The following is a 20,853-nucleotide window of genomic DNA, read 5'->3' on the forward strand; positions in this document are numbered from 1 at the left end:
GGTTGGGACGGTGTTCTTGGGGTTGTACTCATTCTACTTCTTCATCCATACACGGCGAATGGAGTTGATACCAAAAAATTCTTTTTTTGGTCTCATCTGACCATATTACCTTTTCCCATGCCTCTTCTGGATCATCCAGACGGTCATTGGCGGACTTCAAATGTGCCCTGCAGGATTTTAATTCATGACAGCATAGTGTGTTACTAATGGTAATGTTTGAGACCGTGGTCCTAGCTCTCTTCAGGTCATTGACCAGGTCCTCCCAAGTAGTTCTGGGCTGATTCCTGATCTTTCTCAGAATCATACCTACCCCACGAGGTGAGAACTTGAATGGAGCCCCAGACCGAGGAAGATTGACAGTCATTTTCTGTTTTTTCCATTTTCTAATAATTGTGCCAACAGTTGTTGCCTTCTCACCGAGCAGCTTGCCTATTGTCCTGTAGCCTTGTGCAAGTCTATAATTTTCGGGACAGCTCTTTGGTCTTGGCCACGGTGGATGGTTGGAATTTGATTGATTGAGTGAGTGTGTGGACAGGTGTCTTTTTATACATGTAACGCGTTCAAACAGGTGCAATTAATACAGGTAATGAGTGCAGAGTAGGAGGGCTTCTTAAATAAAAACTAACAGGTCTGTGAGAACCAGAATTCTTGGTGGTTGGTAGGTGATCAAATACTTATTTCATGCAATATAATGCAATTTATTTATGTAAAAATCATTCAATGTGATTTTCTAGATACAAATTACAGACCTCCCTGTTCTTTGTAGGTAGAAAACTTGCAAAATCAACAGTGTATCAAATACTTATTTTCTCCAATGTATATGTAGTCTTGGGCAAGGGGATATAAGGTAAATACACTAAAATAAAATAAAACTAAGGAGACTCTTTTAAAACTGATGATTACAAAAATGGAGCAATCATGGACTACATTACTTCTTTAATTTGCAATAGAAATAGAGAATTATGATCTTATTGGTTGACTTTTGGAACTACTCCATAGTAAGTAATGTTAAGTGGAGTCCTCCATGCTTATGCTATTGATGACTTATTACTAGGATAAGTCATCAGTATCAGATCAGTAAGGGTCCAGCTTCTACACCTCCAGTAATAAATATTGAAAAGAGTCAAATAGCACAGCTTTATCTATTGTATAATTCCCTTTCCTGGGTACTGCAGCCAAGATCCTATTGAAATGAAACTGATCCATTAAGGTGCCGGGCGTCAGACTTACCGATCCAATGTTGATGACCTCTCCTAAGCATAGGTCGTCAATATAGTAAGCCCCTTTAATAAAGGTCATAAGTCAATTTAATTGAGGAATGTAAAATCCCATAATGTGACTGGAACCTATTTTCAAATACTCGAATTAACAACCCATCTCCAGTAATCTAGTGTTTACCGTATATGTTGGAATAGCAATATTTCTTAAAAATAAAAATAAAACCATCCAGGCTGCTTTTAAACTCTTTTTACTGTTCTCTATGACATTGCTCTTACAGTAAAGAATCGTCTTCTGCAGAATGCTAGTATCACAACCTCTTTCCCTCTTTGGCTTGCTCACGCATGTGTGCTTGTCATTCTCTCCACCCATCGGCGCGCCCCTAATGTGACAGATGGTCGCCGATATGTTGCCATAGCAGCTGGAGGTCAGCAGATGACCCATTGACCCTTGTTCCTGTCATTATGGAGGTCCTTTAAAACCCTGCCTCTGGCCCTGGCTTCAAAGGAAACCATGATTTCTGCTTTATGCAGTGATTCCGTGTCCTTTAAGGAAACACCCCTAAGAGAACTAACAATGCAATGTAAAAAAAATGTTTATAAACTATGAAATCTTTAAAAAAATAAAAGTTCAAATCCATCCCCCTTTTTCCTCATTGAAAGTACAGATATTAAAAAAATAAAAGCAGTACACATTTATGGAATCTCCGCGTTCAGAAAAGTCTGATCTATCAAAATATAAAAACAATTAACCTGATCGGTAAACACCGTAAACGTAAAAGATTCAAGGATGCCAAAATTACCTTTTTTTGGTCGCTGGAATTCCACACAAAAAAGTTGTAACAAGCAATCAAAAAGTCTTATTTTTCCCAAAATGGTATCAATAAAAACATTGTCTTTACACTGCAAAAAATAAGCCATCATTCAGCTCCACCGGACGAAAAATTAAAATGTTATTGGTCTTGTAAAATGGCGACACAACCCCAAAAAAATAGTTTCAGAAACTTATCATTTTTTTTTTGTCACTAAAATAATAAAAAAAAATTGAACATGTTGGCTATTACCGTAATCATATTGATGAGGACAATCATATTGCATGGTCATTTTTACCACCACAAAATGTACACCATAAAAACAATTTACAAATAACAATGCAAAAATTGTGTTTTTTCCACACGATTTCACAGCACTTGGATTTTTTTTTACAATGTTACAGCACACTGTTTGGTAAAATGAATGGTGTCATTCAAATGTACAACTTGTCCTTCAAAAAACAAGCCCTTCTGTCTATTTGGACAGAAAAATACAAAGCGTTATGTCTCTGGGAAGAAGGGGAGGAAAAAACAACAACAAAAAACATAAATCGGCTATGGCAAGAGGGGGTTGAATATTGGATCTAGTCTCTGGTTGGTTGTTATAGGCAATTTCAACAAATTTCTTAACAGCTTCCTAATTTTTTTTATAAGTCCACCTAGTAGAAAAAAAAAAAAAAAAAAATTATATGTATATATACACTCACTGGCCACTTTATTAGGTACACCATGCTAGTAACGGGTTGGACCCCCTTTTGCCTTCAGAACTGCCTCAATTCTTCGTGGCAGAGATTCAACAAGGTGCTGGAAGCATTCCTCAGAGATTTTGGACCATATTGACATGATGGCATCACACAGTTGGCGCAGATTTGTCGGCTGCACATCCCTGATGCGAATCTCCCGTTCCACCACATCCCAAAGATGCTCTATTGGATTGAGATCTGGTGACTGAGGAGGCCATTTGAGTACAGTGAACTCATTGTCATGTTCAAGAAACCAATCTGAGATGATTCGAGCTTTATGACATGGCGCATTATCCTGCTGAAAGTAGCCATCAGATGTTGGGTACATTGTGGTCATAAAGGGATGGACATGGTCAGCAACAATACTCAGGTAGGCTGTGGCGTTGCAACGATGCTCAATTGGTACCAAGGGGCCCAAAGAGTGCCAAGAAAAAATTCCCCACACCATGACACCACCACCACCAGCCTGAACCGTTGATACAAGGCAGGATGGATCCATGCTTTCATGTTGTTTACGCCAAATTCTGACCCTACCATCCGAATGTCGCAGCAGAAATCGAGACTCATCAGACCAGGCAACGTTTTTCCAATCTTCTACTGTCCAATTTCGATGAGCTTGTGCAAATTGTAGCCTCAGTTTCCTGTTCTTAGCTGAGAGGAGTGGTACCCGGTGTGGTCTTCTGCTGCTGTAGCCCATCTGCCTCAAAGTTCGACGCACTGTGCGTTCAGAGATGCTCTTCTGCCTACCTTGGTTGTAACGGGTGGCAATTTGAGTCACTGTTGCCTTTCTATCAGCTCGAACCAGTCTGCCCATTCTCCTCTGACCTCTGGCATCAACAAGGCATTTCCGGCCACAGAACTGCCGCTCACTGGATTTTTTTTCTTTTTCGGACCATTCTCTGTAAACCCTAGAGATGGTTGTGCGTGAAAATCCCAGTAGATCAGCAGTTTCTGAAATACTCAGACCAGCCCTTCTGGCACCAACAATCATGCCACGTTCAAAGGCACTCAAATCACCTTTCTTCCCCATACTGATGCTCGGTTTGAACTGCAGGAGATTGTCTTGACCATGTCTACATGCCTAAATGCACTGAGTTGCCGCCATGTGATTGGCTGATTAGAAATTAAGTCTTAACACACAGTTGGACAGGTGTACCTAATAAAGTGGCCAGTGAGTGTATATATATATATATATATATATATATATATAAAATGGTCGAGAATAAATATGTATGTTTCCTCAGACAACTGGTGGAGTTATATGTTACTTTGTGTGCTTTGGACATATTATAACGTATGTCCAATTATTCCATTTTCAGGAATCACAAACCAAACGTCTGTGGATGAACTTTCACCGTGCGAAGAAGAGCATAGCACAGAGGAAAATGGTAACCTGGACTAGTGCTCATTTTCCATAAAGACCAGGTAGGGACGCATAGAGAGGGATTTAGGACAGGAAGGACCATTAGGCCCTATACAGCTGTGGATTAAGTTTAGCTCTTATGGTATGAACCCATCTTCAAGTTTTATTTAGTTTTATTTAATTTTAGACCACCATTGATTCCATGGTGCTGTACATGAGAAGAGGTTACAGACAAAATATAAATTGCAGTGAATATGCTAACAATAACAGATTGGTAGACAAAGGAGAGGGTCCTGCCCTTGTGGGTTTACAGTCTACAGAACAATGGGGAAGGAGACAGTAGGTTGAGTTTTGCAGCTCCATTAGTGGGAAGGTGACAGCAGGGTTAAGAGACGGATTTTCAAGTTCCGTCTGAAAGCTCCGAGTGTGGCGGAATCAGACGTGTTGGGGCACATAATTCCAAAGGATGGGGCATATTCGGGAAAAATTTTGGAGGCGTTTGGGTGAGGAATTTGTAAGTATGGAGGAAAGAAGAAGGTCTTGATAGGGCGAGAGATTAAGTGTTGGAAGATATCGGGAGATTAGTTCTACGGCTTTGTAGTTTAATGTTAGTTGTTTGAACTGGATACTTTTGGGGAATTGGGAGCCAATGAAGGGATTTGCAGAGGGGAGAACTGGAGGAGTAGCAAGGAGAGAGGTTGATTAGTGGAGCAGCAGAGTTAAGGATGGACTGGAGAGGTGCAAAATTGCTAGCAGGGAGGCCACAAAGAAGGATATTGCAGTAGTCGAGGCAGGAGATGATGGGGGCATGCATTAAAATTTTAGTAGATTAAAGGTTGAGGAAAGGACACATTCTGGAAATATTTTTGAGTTGGAGGTGGTAAGAGCTTGGATGTGATTTGAAGGCCAGGGCAGAGGGAGAGCGTGATGTAATTTATTGTGATAGATAGATCAGGTAGGGATGTTGAGTGGGATGGAGGAAATATGATGAATTAGGTTTTGTCTACATTGAACTTATTGCTGGGTACTGTTACGGTGTGGCTGTGGTATAGCAATGGACTCCTATTCTGTTCATCAGGCTAGGAGTCCCAAGTCTAACTCTGTATCCAGGATTACTCCTGATGGTGGGATGCCTGGGTTTCATTCCTCACTATGCTCCTGAGTAGTATTAATCTAATAAGTGTATGGGGAAAACACAAACAAGACAGACAGGGAAAAACAGACTCACAGTCACACAGCAATCTCACAGGAAAAGGCACTAAAGAACAGAGGTGTAACGCCTCTGAGGCAGCAAAGGAACATAAAGGCACCTAGTGAAAAAGAAAGGCTTCACCAAACACCGCTTGCAACAACTCTGGAATAACACCAGAACAGGATTGACTAACTGTAGCTTGCATTACCTGCATAGTCAAGTCAGCTTATATAGGAGAGAAGACATGACTGGTTCTCTAAAGGAGATTAGCCCAGCAAAGATTTAACTCTTGCTAACCTGACTAGGAGCTGCAGCTCTTTGAGTCGATACCTGAGTCACTCTTCACTGATCATAGTCTTCAATAGAGTTAAAAGGAAGAGTGTAGGAATCTGTGGATTCCACAAACCCTGACGCTGCTATGACAGTAGATAGTACCTGCAAAAACCACCTTGTGACAGTATCCCTCCCTCTAAAAGGGACCTTAGGACCCTCAGGACCTGGTTTATCTGGATGAAGACGATGAAAACACCTAACTCGGATATCAGTAACTGGTACTCAAGTTTTCTGATCAGGACTATAACCCCGCCAATGAGCCAAATACTGCAATGAACGGCGAATGAAACGAGAATTGACAATTTTGGATACCTGAAACTCTAATGACCCATCAAATAAGACCAGAGGTGGTTGTAAGGGAAGAGAGGTTTCAAAAACCACATAGACCTGTGAAATACATTATGAATTTTGAATGATGCAGGCAATGCCACATGGAAAGCAACAGGATTAACAACTTTATACGGACCAATAAATTGGGGTCCTAACTTCAGCGAAGGTACTTTTAGTTTAAAGGGAACCTGTCAGGTCCCCATTAATATTATTAATATTATTTATTTATATAGCGCCATTAATTCCCTCCAACCCAGCAGCATTCACCTATGTATGATGAAACTCCCTGCCTAACCAACCCTGTGTAAAGGTACTGTCACACTTAGCGATGTACCAGCGATCCCGACCAGCGATATGACGTGGTCAGGATCGCTGGTACATCGCTAAGTGGTCGCTAGTGAGCTGCCACACAGGCAGATCTCACTAGCGACATCGCTGGGGACGGGGATCGCTGCTTACCTGTCACACCAGGCGATCCTGCGTCCTCCCGCCCGGCTCCACGCGTCGCTCGTCGTCACAGCAGGAAGCGACGCAGGAAGCTGACGACGAGAAACAGTCCTGGACGTTCTCGCGCGATCAGCGATAACCAGCGGGGGAGCCGGTCGTATGTAAGTATCACACACAGCGATATCGCTATAACGTCACAAGTTATAGCGATATTGCTAGCGATATCGCTTAGTGTGACATGCCCTTAACGTAATTCAGTTAAATAAATGCTTTAATGCGTTTCCAATGCTAATAAGGGCTTTGACTAGTCGATGAGGCATTAGTTTCCCCAGAACACACATTTCTCGAATTTAGCATACTGTTATGAGTTTATACGAAAGTTCTATGAAGCCCGATGACGTGGCTCAGATATAAAGACAAACACGGTATATCACAGTTCAAGATGTATATATCTATTTTAGAGATATGATCTTCAGATTGGAGATGCAAACTGCGACTCTACAGATAAGCAGGCAAATAAGACAGTCTCAACAAGTGTGCAGATGTAGTAGTACAGACCTAGGGTGCAAGTACCAGTCCAGCAATGCAGGATCTAGGGCCCAGAGCCCAGGCCGGCTCCTAATGGAGGGCAGACCGTAGCGGAGGTGGGTGCAGAGCGGGTGTAAGCAGCAGAGTCCTTCCGTGGTACGTAGATCCAGAAACAAGCGGGGTATCCCGAGGATGAGAAGAGGCAAGCAGGGTGCAAGTCCTTCCAGCTTCGCAGCAAGTAGAGAACAAGATACACAAGTAAGGTATAGTGTGCAGAGTTCCTTTATATATACAGCAGACAGGAAACATGGAGTATCAGACAGGAAGCAAGATGGCCCCGTGAAGCCAGCAACTCCGTTTTGGGTAAGGGCAGAATCCAACCAAACTAAGGGCAAGAGCAGACAAAACAGGTACACAGTCCCAGTCCTTACACATACAATCTATTCTCTCTGAGAATGCATAGTACCTGCCTGACCTATTCAATATGAGACTCATAATCCCGTGAGTATATAAGAATGTAATCTAAGTAAATAATTACAGACTTCACTAAAAGTTGAGAAAAATCATCATGAATGAAATGTTGAAACACTGCAAGTGCACTGGTAAAACTGAAAAGCATTACAAGGTTTTCTAAGTACCCCTCCGGTGTGTTAAAGGCAGTTTTCCATCCATCCCCATTTGTCCCGGATCAGATTTTAGGCCCCCTCTAAGGTCAAGTTTAGAGAACTATTTAGCACTGGCAACTAGAGTTGAGCGAAACGGGTCGAAAAATTTCAAAAGTCGCCAACTTTTGGCAAAGTCGGGTTTCATGAAACGAAACCCAACCCTAGGATGAGGTCGGCCACGAGGTCGGCGACTTACGCGCCAAAGTCGCGTTTCATAAGTTTGCTTTGCGCTCTTTTTCAGCCAGTCAGGATCTACGGACACTGTGGGCAACTTGATGACATAGGCAGGGGTCACCACCATCTTTCAGAAGGGCATGCAAGTGACTGGCTTGCTTTAGTGGGCGTCACAGGGGGTATAAAAGGGCGTGCACGCCGACCGCCATCTTACTTCTGCCGATCTTAGTATAGGGAGAGGTTGCTGCTGATTCTGTAGGGAGAGCGTTAGGCAGGGAAGAAGGAAAAAAAACTGCTTCTGCTGCTAGCGATTTTGCCTGTACAACACACCAGTCACTGTGTGTGCAGTGCAAGGGGAGGCTATATTTTGGTGGATCAGCGGTGTTGGTTGTTAGGCTGCCTTCTAAGGCTTCCTGACGGCTGCATTGCTGTTTACCCACTGCTCTGCAAACTGCTTTTTTAAAAGCAATCCCAATTTTTTTTTTTTTGTCCTGCTGAGGTACTGAGCGTGCATTTTTTCACACCATACAGCGGTGCACACTCCTCACACAGTACCATGTAACGGCTGTTATCACGGCCACAGTGAAGCTATCTGTGTGTCACTCTGTGATAATAAGTCGAGGACATGTTCCGTTCTTACAGACCTGCACCTTCTAGTTTTGTCTAGCTTTCAAACAGTTAAATATATTTGCTGTTTGATCCCATTCAAAACTATAGAGAGACAGCGTGTGTCAGTCCGTATACTTAAAAAACACGGAGCTTGACAATTTTACGTACACCGGACAGCCGTGTACGTGCACGCTCCTCTCAGTACCGTGTAACGGCTGTTATCACGGCCACAGTGAAGCTATCTGTGTGTCACTGTGGAAGGATAAGTGGAGGACTTGTTCCGTTCTTACAGACCTACACTCTAGGGAGATTCCTATTCTGCCCAATTCTATATACACCTTGTAGTTTGTGATACACTAGCCAATTTCTGCCTGTGACATAGCGCTGTGATATTCAGTGGGCCTCACACAATCCAAAAGTGTCCAGTGTCCACTAGTGTGTGCAGAAATTCAAAATCTCCGTGATCCTGTAGTCACTTTTTTCACACCTGTGCCATCGAGCCTGTGACAGAGCGCTCTGATATTCAGTGGGCCTCACACAATCCATAAGTGTCCAGTGTCCACAAGTGTGTGCAGAAATTCAAAATCTCCGTGATCCTGTAGTCACTTTTTTCACACCTGTGCCATCGAGCCTGTGACAGAGCGCTCTGATATTCAGTGGGCCTCACACAATCCATAAGTGTCCAGTGTCCACAAGTGTGTGCAGAAATTCAAAATCTCCCCTGTCCTATAGACACCTTGTACCTTGTTTTACATTACTATATAGTTTGTTGGATTTTGTCTACATTTCTACCAAAAATGAGGAAGGCTGGTGGAAGAGGCCGTGGAATTGGGCGGGGGTTGGCAGCTGGTAATGATGGTATTGGTGGTGGGTCTGATGGTAGTGGCAAAAGCAAAATAGGACCGAATGCAGGAGGTGTTGAGCCTGCGTCATCGTCTGGCTCCACAAGGCCTCGAAGGCTTACTTTTCTAGGAGTTGGCAAACCGCTTTTAAAGCCAGAGGTGCAGGAAAAAGTTTTGGCTTACATTGCTGACTCAGCCTCCAGCTCTATCGCCTCCTCTTCTGAAGTTGTAAAAAGTAAAAGCACTGAGTCATCATTGGAGGCTCATGTTCATGAACCACACCTTTCCTTGTGTCCTTCACCCCAACCAAGATTGAAGGATGACGCAGGCCATACTACTGATTACTCCATGGAGCTGTTTTCACATACCATGCCTGGATTACCAAGTGAAATGGTGAATTACCCAGGCCAAGATGAATCTGACATGGAGTGCACTGATGCACAGCCACTGATAGATGATTCTGCTGGTACATTCACTCAGAGCACTACATTGTCCTCACAGTGTACAGAGCCAGATTCTGACCCTGATGAGACTCAGGTGCCCCTTCCCGCACACTATACCACCATACACAGTGACACAGAGGAAGGTGCACATGACATTGAAGAGGAGGTGGTGGATGACCCAGTTGTTGACCCAGATTGGCATCCATTGGGGGAAGAGGGTGCTGCTTCCAATAGCTCAGATGAGGAGCATCCACAGCAGACATCGACATCGCAACAGCTGTTATCTGGCAGGCACGGAGCACTCCAAAGACAGGTTCCAAAAATCAAAAGAGTTGCTGGACAGCTTGTCCAGAGGGTCAAAATATCACAGCGTGCTAGGCCGCAAAATGTCTGCCAAAGTAGGAAGAGTGCAGTGTGGCACTTTTTTGAACAAAATCCTCATGATCAGGCCAAGGTTATCTGTAAGAAGTGCGCAAAGACCTTTAGCCGAGGGAAAAATCTGAAAAATTTGAATACCAGTTGCATGCTTAGACATTTAACCACCATGCACTTGCAAGCGTGGACACAACACCAAACCTCAAGTACCACATGTGCAACTGATCACAAAGAAGGTAGTCAGCAATGCTACATTATTTCCCCCACTGTAAGCCCACCGGTCAGCACAGCAGCAAATGTTGAGGTGTCGTTGCAAGGCCACAGCAGTCAGGGAATCCCACTGTTATATCAACGAAATACTGAATCTAGGCCATCAGAAAGAACACCAAGTCCATCACCATCATCAACCCTCTCTCAGTCCGCCCTGTCCACCGCTACTTCCACCATATGCAGCTCTAAAGTCCAGCTCACCCTCCCAGACGCTATGAGTAGGTCAAGAAAGTACTCAGTCTCTCATCTGCGTACACTGGGTTTGAACGCCCACATTGCCAAACTAATCTCGTTTGAGATGATGCCCTATCGGTTGGTGGAAAGCGCAGCTTTCCGCGAACTCAAGGCCTATGCAGTACCACGCTATGACCTACCCAGTCGCCACTTCTTCTCTCGCAAAGCCATCCCAGCCCTCCACCATCATGTGAAAGACCGCATTGTCCATGCACTCAAGCAGTCAGTGAGTGGAAAGGTGCACCTCACAACTGATGCATAGTCCAGTCGGCATGGCCAGGGCCGTTACGTGTCCATCACTGCGCACTGGGTTAATGTGGTGGATGCAGGGTCCACAGGGGACAGCGGTGGTGGGACAGTGCTGCCTAGCCCACGGTATAGGAAACAGTTGGCTGTAGGCGTTCGACCCTCCTCCTCCAGAAGCGAAAGCTCGTCCACAGAGCGCAGTCGTACGAGCACTCCATCTGCAGCTGCCACTGTTGCACACGAGGTGTCCCCCTATCGAGCAGCTAGTGGAAAGCGTCAGCAGGCTGTGTTGCAGATGATGTGTTTGGGCGACAGACACACCGCCGAGGTGCTGGCCGAGTACTTGAAGCGACAAACTGAGTCATGGCTGGGCAGTGTACATCTTGAGGCAGGCAAGGTAGTTAGTGATAACGGCCGTAATTTTGTGGCAGCCATAGCCCTTTCAAAACTCAGCCACATACCTTGCTTGGCTCACACCTTGAACCTGGTGGTGCAGTGCTTCCTCAAAAATTATCCGGAGTTAACAGCCCTGCTCCAGAAGGTGCGAAGACTGTGCGCGCACATCCGCCGGTCGCCTGTACACTCCATTCGTATGCAGAAGCTGCAGCGATTGCTCCACCTTCCCAACCACCGCCTCATTATCGACATTGCAACAAGGTGGAACTCCACCCTGCACATGGTTGAGCGGCTGTGCGAGCAGAGGCAGGCCATAATGCATTTGTGTGAGGATACATGGCCAGGCACTTTGAGTGCAGACATGGAGTTGACAGGTGTGCAGTGGTCGAAGCTGAAAGACCTCTGTAAAGTCCTCAAGTGTTTTGAGGAATGCACACGGCTGGTAAGCACAGACGACGCCATCCTAAGCATGAGCATCCCACTTATGCGTCTGCTCATGCAAACTTTGATGCACCTTAAGGAGCAGGCGTCTGCAGCCAATGTTGACGAGGAGGGAATCCTTGATGACATTCACCCATTGTCTGCTCAGGGACCTCTCCTGGACGAGGTGGAGGAAGAAGAGGAGGAGGAGGATGATGATGGGGATGATTACTTAGGGAAGGAGGATGCATCTCGTGGGGCAAGTGAAAATGTTGGCGTGGCAAGGTCTGGTACAGGGTTTGTGCGTGACTGGAGGGATGTGGATTTGCCAGAAAGTGCTCCTCCAACCAGCACTCGCAGTGCATCATTGACACCGGGAACATTGGCCCACATGTCAGATTATGCCTTGCAGATCCTAAAAAGGGACCCCCGCATTGCCAAAATGATGAACGATGACGACTACTGGGTGGCCAGCATCCTGGATCCACGCTATAAAGACAAATTACAAAACATCATGCCACAGGAGAACCTTGACCTAATATTGGCTAATAAACAAGCAACTCTGATAAATTGGTTGCTTGAGGCATTCCCAGCACACAGCAGCGGTGATGGTTCCCACACGAGCCGTACGGGCCTGGGGCAGCTTGGCAGAGGTGTTCGTGGTGCACACAGCAGAAGTGGCGTTGGAGACAGGGGTTTCATGACAATGTTGTGGACTGATTTTTCAAGTACCGCTCACACAACTGGTAATACTGCATCGATGGAAAGTGACAGGAGACAGCAGTTGTCAACTATGGTTACAAACTACTTTTCCTCCCATATCGATGTTCTCCCACACAGGTCATTCCCCTTTGACTATTGGGCCGCTAAACTGGACACCTGGCCTGAATTGGCACAATATGCCTTACAGGAGCTCGCTTGCCCAGCTGCAAGTGTGCTATCGGAAAGAGTCTTCAGTGCAGCTGGATCAATCCTGACAGAAAAAAGGACCCGTCTGTCAACTCAAAATGTGGATGATCTAACCTTCATTAAAATGAACCATGCATGGGTTTCCAAGGATTTTGTCCCACCTTCCCCTGATGACACATAGGGTGACAGAAAAATGGCTTGCTTTGCTCCACCTCTTCCTGGGACTTGACCTATTTCGCCTTTTGCATCAGCTGAATGTCCAACATCAACATATGCCACTTTCTAAAACTCCCTAACTGTGCTGCCTCCCCCCCCCATGGCTGGGGTCACCAACTAGCGCACGACACCGTGCGAGTGCCGTTGCCCTGGACAGGTGGGTAGGCCGACTCTTGGGCGCGGGCACTGGCACAGGGTCCCTCATAGTGCAATCAAGTGTCTCTGACGGTGGTGGTGCACACCCACCGTCAGACACACCGCCGTACTATGAGGGGCCCAGTGCCAGTACCGACGCCCACCAGTGGGCCCCCCTTGCTTGGGCAGGGCCCCAGCATTTGCAATCTTTACCTCTCCTCCGCTGTGTAGTCTGGGCCGTCAAATCCATACTGTGCCTGACACCGTCTGAGCCTGCCTCCTGATGTATAGACATATATTTTGAATGTGTACACTATGCTATCCATACATGTTATCCGGGGATACGGTACCCTTTCTCACCTTTGTGCAATCACGTGCAATCCATACTGGGCCTAACACCGTCTGAGCCTGCCTCCTGATGTATAGACATATATTTTGAATGTGTACACTATGCTATCCATACATGTTATCCGGGGATACGGTACCCTTTCTCACCTTTGTGCAATCACGTGCAATCCATACTGGGCCTAACACCGTCTGAGCCTGCCTCCTGATGTATAGACATATATTTTGAATGTGTACACTATGCTATCCATACATGTTATCCGGGGATACGGTACCCTTTCTCACCTTTGTGCAATCATGTGTAATCCATACTGGGCCTGAGAACGGCTGGCGAGCTGTTAAGCAAGCTACAGCACCTGTGGTTTGCACACGTAAGTTTTTCATTTTTTCAGGAATGACGGTTAGGCCTAATTCCGGAACTGCGGTTGACCTGCACTTACTGGGAAATCATCGTTCACGGGTAATAATTGTAATCACAGATCCCCATCACTAACGTTGTTCAGCGGGTTATCTGCACCTGTAAGTGACAAACGCTGGCCTTTTCAGTGTAGCGCACATGCAGCCACGGACATGTAAGGGCATGACACAACAGTTATTGGCCAATCTCATGTGCCAGAGCCTCACGTGTCCCTCTAGTAAGCCGGACTCGGACCGCGGGGCATGACGGAGTCTCGTTCGTTAACGGAATTAAGCTTGCAATGTGTGCATCTTTTCTGTAGCTGGCATGGTTGAGGTTTCCCAGGTGGAGTCGAATTAAACCGTAGGCTCCACTCCTGGTGGTGCCCTTCTGGACATTCCTTTAAGGTTCAGCTTTGCAACCATACTGCCCACGTAAAACAAACACTTTGCCTTCATGAACGCTGTTTGGAGGGTCATGACTCGTGGGAATAACGCCGCCCAATCAGTTAACCTGCTAGAGAGATCCTTTGTTGCTCCCAAGCATGACATCACACTCCCTAGGAGGAAGGTAATGCCACTGTGGCGACCGTACTCCTGGGGGCGACACAAGTGCACTGATGCCCAGCCACTGTTCGATGAATCTGCTGGTACATTGACCCAGACCACTACATTCCCCTCACACGCTACACGGCCTGAATCTGACCCTGATGAAACTCAGGTTATCCTTTCCATATACAGTTCCATCTTACACGGTGACAAAAAGGAAGCTGCAGATGAAAGTGCAGGTTCGGCCCACCCGCCATCAGACACACCACCGTACTATCAGGGGCCCTGTGCCAGTGCCGTCGCCGAGTGGGCCCCCCCCTGCTTGCTCAGGATCACAGCACTTGCAAGGTTGAAATACTGTGCAGTGAGATGGAAGATGGGAACGACGAGGAGTCCAGACTAGTACAGGGATTCCCTAGCGAGGAGACTTATTTCATTGTTTTCAATGTTGGGACAGCAATTTTTGGGGAGCACTATACTCTGGAGAATGATAGATGGGGCCCACCATACACTGGAACATTCCAAAGGTGGACATCAGACACTGGAGCAGCATTTACAGGGCCCATTATACACTAGAGCATTAGAAATGGGGCCCACTATGTTTGGAGCATTATTTGGGCCCATAAGACAGTGGAGCTTCATCCATGGGGACCAACATATACTGTAGCATTATGTGGAGCTCATCATATACTGTTTCAAACATTATATGGGACCAATGATTCTGTATGGAGAAATAGATGGGCCTTGTCATGAGATGTAAAAAGTGAAGTATTTTTCAATGTACTATACCGCTATTTCTCTGCCGTATCGGAGCATGATGAGTTGTGGTATGTGTTAAAGGGGCGCTCTTTCGCCCAGGGCACATGAAAACCTGGAGCCAGCCCTACCCCCCCACAACTTTAGCCAAATAACCCCCATTTTTCAGTGCGTAACTTGTATTATGAAGTTAATTAAGGTTGACAAGCTTAAGTAAGAATTGATGCTTTTGGCATTCAAATGGGCACTGTAGGTGTGTTTCCTGTCCTCCTCTCACTGCCGACTTTTATTCCCCATTGACTTACATTGGGTTTCGTGTTTCGGGACGACCCCGACTTTTCCCTATAGTCGGCCGATCTTGCTCGACCCGACTTTTGGAAAAGTCGGGTTTCACGAAACGAAACTCGACCCTAAAAAAACAAAAGTCGCTCAACTCTACTGGCAACCATTAATTCATTGAGCTCCCGGAAGTCCAGACACGGCCGTAATCCACCATCTTTATTTTTGACAAAAAAGAGCTCCACTGCAACTGACGAGGAGGATGGCCTAATGTGACCCTTAGCTAAACTCTCAGTTATATAATCCTTGAGAGCTAATCTATCAAGACCAGACAAATTATAAAGTTTGCACTTAGGCAATTTTGCCCCCAGAATCAACCTTATGAGGCAGTCATAGGACCTATGGGGTCACAATTCCTGACATCCTTTCTCCTAAAATCAGAGAGAGGACCAGGAAGGCTTGTGGTAACCTCCAAAATACAGGTTCCTAAAGAGTGGTCTTTACAATACGTGCTCCATTTAGTTATCTCCTGAGTTTGCCAATAAACAGTGGGATTATGTAAGACTAACCAGGGATAACCCCAACACTATTTGTGCAGGAAGATTCCAAAGGACATGACACAATATGCACTTCTAGTGATACCCCTATATAGAGTTCCAGCCCCTGTACCCACTCAGAAAAGCCCCCCTGAGTAAAAGTGGACAAATCAATGGCAAATATCTGAAATAGATTAGATATCTTCTTCAAATCCAACCCAGAAGAACTGGCGAATTGCTCATCATTGATCTTTGCCCCTGAACCACTATCAAGAAAAACATAAATTGAAATTTCCTGGCTTCCAATCTTAACCCTAGCAGGTATGAAACATGAAACATCATAGTTTAGGATATATGTAGTTCTAGGTTGGGATCCTACAAACAATCTGTATCAAGGAGTTTTCCAGTATTACCAAAGACATAGCGCATTGTAAAGTAGTTGGGGTTTTATACATCACTAGAGCCTCCTTAACCCTGTCAGATAAACCCTGAAAAAACTGGCTTTTAGTGCCAGGTGATTCCAGTGTGTATCTGTAGACCAGCACCGGAACTCAGCACAGTAATCCACTGCTGCTTTATTTTGCAGAGAATGGATTTTAGACTGCTAATGATATTTTATCAGGAGCATCATAGATGAGCCCGAGAGCCGAGAAAAATCCATCCACCAAAAAAAAAAAACGGAGTCAGAGGGCAAGGAAAAGGCCCAAGCTTGCGTATCCCCAGTAAAGAGAGAAATAATTATTCCAACCCGCTGTTCCTCTTATATAGAGGAGTGGGGTCATAAATGAAAATATAGTTTACATGCCTCTGAAAGAAATGTACCGACTGCACTTCCCCAAAAATCTTTCTGGAAGATGCAGTTTGGGTTCCAAAATTCGAGAGACCAGAACAGATTGATCCAATATGGCGGACCAAGCTTGCTGCTGCACTGCCCCTTTTAATTTAGCCACCTGAAGAGACAATGCTTGCAAAAAGCATAGTAACCAGATGCATACATGGAGTTTAGGAAAAAGTATGGCCCGCTATAATGTCACGGTGTGAGTGTGGTATAACATTGGACTCTTATTCTGTTCCTCAGGCTAGGAGTCAATAGGCTATTCACGTGCCAAGAATTACCCCTGATATTGGGGATGCCTGGTTCTCATTCCGAACTATGGTCCTGAGGAGTACTAATCTGATAAGTGGATGGGAAAAACAGAAGCACAGTTACACAGTACTCTCACAAGAAAAGACTGAATGGTTGTCCCACAACATGTTACTAAAGATAATTAGCCTAGCAAAGATTTTACTCTTGTGAAACTACCTAGGAGCTGAAGTTCTTTGAGTTGATGCCTGAGTCACCCTTCACTGATCATAGCCTTCAATGGTGTTAAAAGGAAGAGTTTAGAAATCTATGGATTCCACAGACCCTGACTCTGCTATGACAGTTGGTGATACTTGCAAAATCCTCCTTGTGACAGGAACTCACCACCATTCTGCAACTGCATGCTGCTAATATTACTTAGACAGTTTATATGAGTTTATGTAGCATATATATTTTGCATGAAATCACTGTTTTGTATGTTTTATACTGTTCTGATAATTTATGTTCTCATACTGTCTAGGTACTTCTCCATCCACATAGAGGTCCACATGCCCTCCCTGCAGTACAGAAGGACTAGGACACAGGGAATACAGAGATTGGATCTGAAGCCGCAGGTCACTTGGCACGCACAGAACATCTGGAATTCAGGGAACTTGACAGCCCTCCGAATCCCACAGTCTGTGACACTGTGTGGGTGACCCACAGATCATTGCACAGCTCTTTCTCTCTGTCCACCTGTCTCTGCTATGTGGGTCTGTCTCTCTTATTGTGGATCATTTAGGTACTACCATGCAGACTTGCCTTTGCTTTGTAAAACAGAGCAGACTTTTTTCTTTTCTGTTTCCCTTAGATTAAAGCACTCTTCTTATTTTGCTGTCAGCAATGTACATCTACATTTTATATATATATAATGCCTCCCACAAATCTTTGAAGGTTCTGCATGACTTAGTTCTCAGTTTCCAGAGTGATGCAAAAAAACAAAAAACGATTCATATATGCAGAGTGACATAAAGAAAAAAATGGAAAATCTGTTCTTTCATCTCATCTGAAGACGTGCAAAGAAGATGATGTTGGACTATCTTATGTATTGCAACCTAAGAAAATGCAATATTAACAACTATGAACTGTGCCCACCCAAAAACAAAGAGTTTGAGTATCCAGAACTCTGTCAGAACAGTACTCCTCAAATCAGTCCTCAGGCATTGCTTCACAACCATAATGCATGTGTAACCATCAATTCTTAGGCATGGAAATCTGTCAATCAGATCAAGTTTACCTGTCTGAATGGTTTGAGAATAACTGATTCTGAGCAATAAGCACCTGATATAAAGGAAAATGTAGTCCAATGCTATGTGATTTTTTACAATCAGACCATGGGATCACCCCTTTTATGTCATCGTAAATCCACAGTAGTAAAACAAAAGGGACCAAAGCATGCTAGTAATTACAGTAGTTTAATTAGAAGAATGCTTATCTATCGGATTATCCACTTAGTATTGCTGCTTTACACATTAACACCTACCACAGTGTCTATGGATTATTCCTTAGTAGGAAAACACTGCAACTGATCTTCTTTCCAGCTGTGGCCCATTATCCAGATTCTTCCTCTAAGGCCCACCAAGCAAGAGGACAACCGTAAGTGTTATGTGAAGACCACACGTTTTATGCAAATCCCTCCCTGGGAGGCTGCAGACCACCACTGGATGAAATCTTTCAGTGAATTTCCCATGCCTAGCACCCATACGTCATTGTATGCAATCATTCCCTGTGGAAGATTATCGAATGTTTCTTGTTTGTCCTGTCCTGGCTGTGTCATGGATTTGGATGTTGTGTTTTGTGCCTTGTTTTGAAGTGTCTTGTACCAAGTCTCAAACTACATCTTCTCATCAGTCTGATTAGACATAGCAATCTTTCCATTACGTACTTGATCCACTGTGGCTTCAGAGCCCCAACCACTTCTCGGTAATAATGACTTGTCATTTCTCTTTTCCAAAAAAAGGTCTTCTTTCATACTTGGAGTTTTTTATTTAGCCATCACATCTCAGTTCAAAGATTTTCAGGGAGTTTGTCACAATCCTACAGCAAATTGTCATTGCCGGCTGGATGTGTCTAGGTACAATGAATGATATAGGATCGAGCCACAGTCATATTTATTGGTTTATACGTCTATCATTCATTTCTTGTATTGTGCAGTGTATCCCTATTAAAGTCATTATATGTATCCATACAGCCACATCAATACCATTTTATACCCTAGAGATATTTGACCCGATTAACACTAAGCTTTAGAGTAGATCATGAAAATGTATGTAATGTATGTAAAAATCTAATTTAGAAGCAAACATTTATGAACTTTTTTTAGACGAAGGAAAGAATGAAAATAATTAAAGATAAATCATGTAAATGGGGGATATATGGCTTAAAATGATATAGAGCAGAAGATAATTAATATTAATGAACAAGTTGTAGTAGACTGACCCACTCACTGAAGACCGGTGCCACCAAGAGTTCTATAGATGTCAGAAAACGTGGCATCAACATTTCTAATGTTAAAAAGAAACTGATTTTACTGCATGATTGTGGTTCGTACAAACCACAATTCTAAAATAAGGACAGACGAATGGTAACATCATCTGTACAGAGATGATAAGAATGTCTCATACTCTAATGAAATGTCTGTCACTTGTATGAACAGCGAGGGGTCTATATTTAATATAATATTTATTTAATATAATATGACTTATTTAGTTGCAGTCCCCATGTTACGAATTTTTGATCATTCTTTAGTCATGCGAGCAATATCCTTTCTATGGACTCTAGGTAATAATGTTGAGGATTTATATAATTCTTCTGCGGCTTCCATAATACATCTTCATCGATTAGATTCAGTTCTACATACCTGTCATGTCTTCCTTTTTTTCGTCATAGTTTTATTTTAGATTTTCCCCTCCCTATCTGTTTACTTTCATGGCAGGAAAATGGTTCTAGGAGGTAGTCTTAAATATGCACACATAGGACGTTTTCAGATGTTTCGAGAGGTAACTTGTCAAAGTCTTCCTTAACTTTGGACCACGTGTCGTTATGATATGTGGTGGTGAGCTTTGAATTAAAGAGAACAGGTAGTTGAGAACCAAATTTCAAAAATGTGAGGTGACTTTACCTGTTTAAAGTGTAAATGTGGAATATTTTAGGATATTTAGATCAAAATACATATTTATTTACTAAAGATCCCAATTAGTTTTCTTCTTATTTTAATATCTAATTTCTTACAAATTGCTTAAAAAATAAAGTTCCAAAATTAAGATCCACCGCTAGCGAGAAGCTTTAGCTTTTCTAATTTACCATTGAGTTCCCACCTTAAAGCCTGACACATCAGTAAGTATATGAAGTGTGTTACCAGAAGACATCAAGAACCCCAACCACTTCTGGATAGCGTTCTTTAGAATTGTATCTTATATTTTTAAATTCTGTACATTTGAAATGACTCTGTATCCAGTAAATACACGATCTATTATACAGATGTAACATTGTTTGTCTATGGTCATACATCTTTGGAAATTGTTTTTTTTACAACAATGTATTGGGATGCAGAAAATATACTTTCCCCTCATAGTATTTCAGATGAGGGGGGTTGCAACCTAAGCAAGAAGAGGGATACATTCTCTGCAGAGATTTGTAAATATCTTGCTTCTAATGTGCCGATGGTTGGTACATTCCTTATTTTTCGATCTTATTTTGTAATTTTTCATTAAGCTATGTTTATCAGCAGTGCAAACATTTTCATCAAGAAAGAGTTGGTGATAATGGTGGAAAGCAGTTGAGCGTTGGATGTTGACTTCACTGAACAGAAAAGCGAAATGTCCGTAATACTTGGTCTCGGCTCTCAACTTCTCCTGAATGCATTGTGGGATTAGAACGCAGGCTTTTACATGATCATTACATGGTATAATGTCATATATTTCTATGATTATTTGTAGCATCTAAAACTTAAATAAGGAGAATTAACTGC

At 43.8% G+C, this 20,853-nt stretch overlaps 1 protein-coding gene across 4 annotated transcripts in view; it reads left to right on the top strand.

The window, feature by feature from the left end:
• Positions 1–20,364, top strand: part of PDE1B (phosphodiesterase 1B) — a 491,911-nt gene extending 471,547 nt beyond the window's left edge. For all 4 annotated transcript variants that reach the window (XM_073561416.1, XM_073561418.1, XM_073561419.1 and 1 more), the window contains 2 exons: positions 4,092–4,160; positions 17,365–20,364. In XM_073561416.1, coding sequence (XP_073417517.1) covers positions 4,092–4,160; positions 17,365–17,384 — 89 coding nt within the window. In that variant the 3' untranslated portion in view covers positions 17,385–20,364. The remainder of the gene's footprint in view (positions 1–4,091; positions 4,161–17,364) is intronic.
• The last annotated feature ends 489 nt before the right edge of the window (positions 20,365–20,853 follow it).

The sequence above is a fragment of the Dendrobates tinctorius genome, unplaced genomic scaffold (assembly GCF_039654945.1).
Source record: "Dendrobates tinctorius isolate UK_male_01 unplaced genomic scaffold, ASM3965494v1 ptg000319l, whole genome shotgun sequence".
Lineage (NCBI taxonomy): Eukaryota > Metazoa > Chordata > Amphibia > Anura > Dendrobatidae > Dendrobates > Dendrobates tinctorius.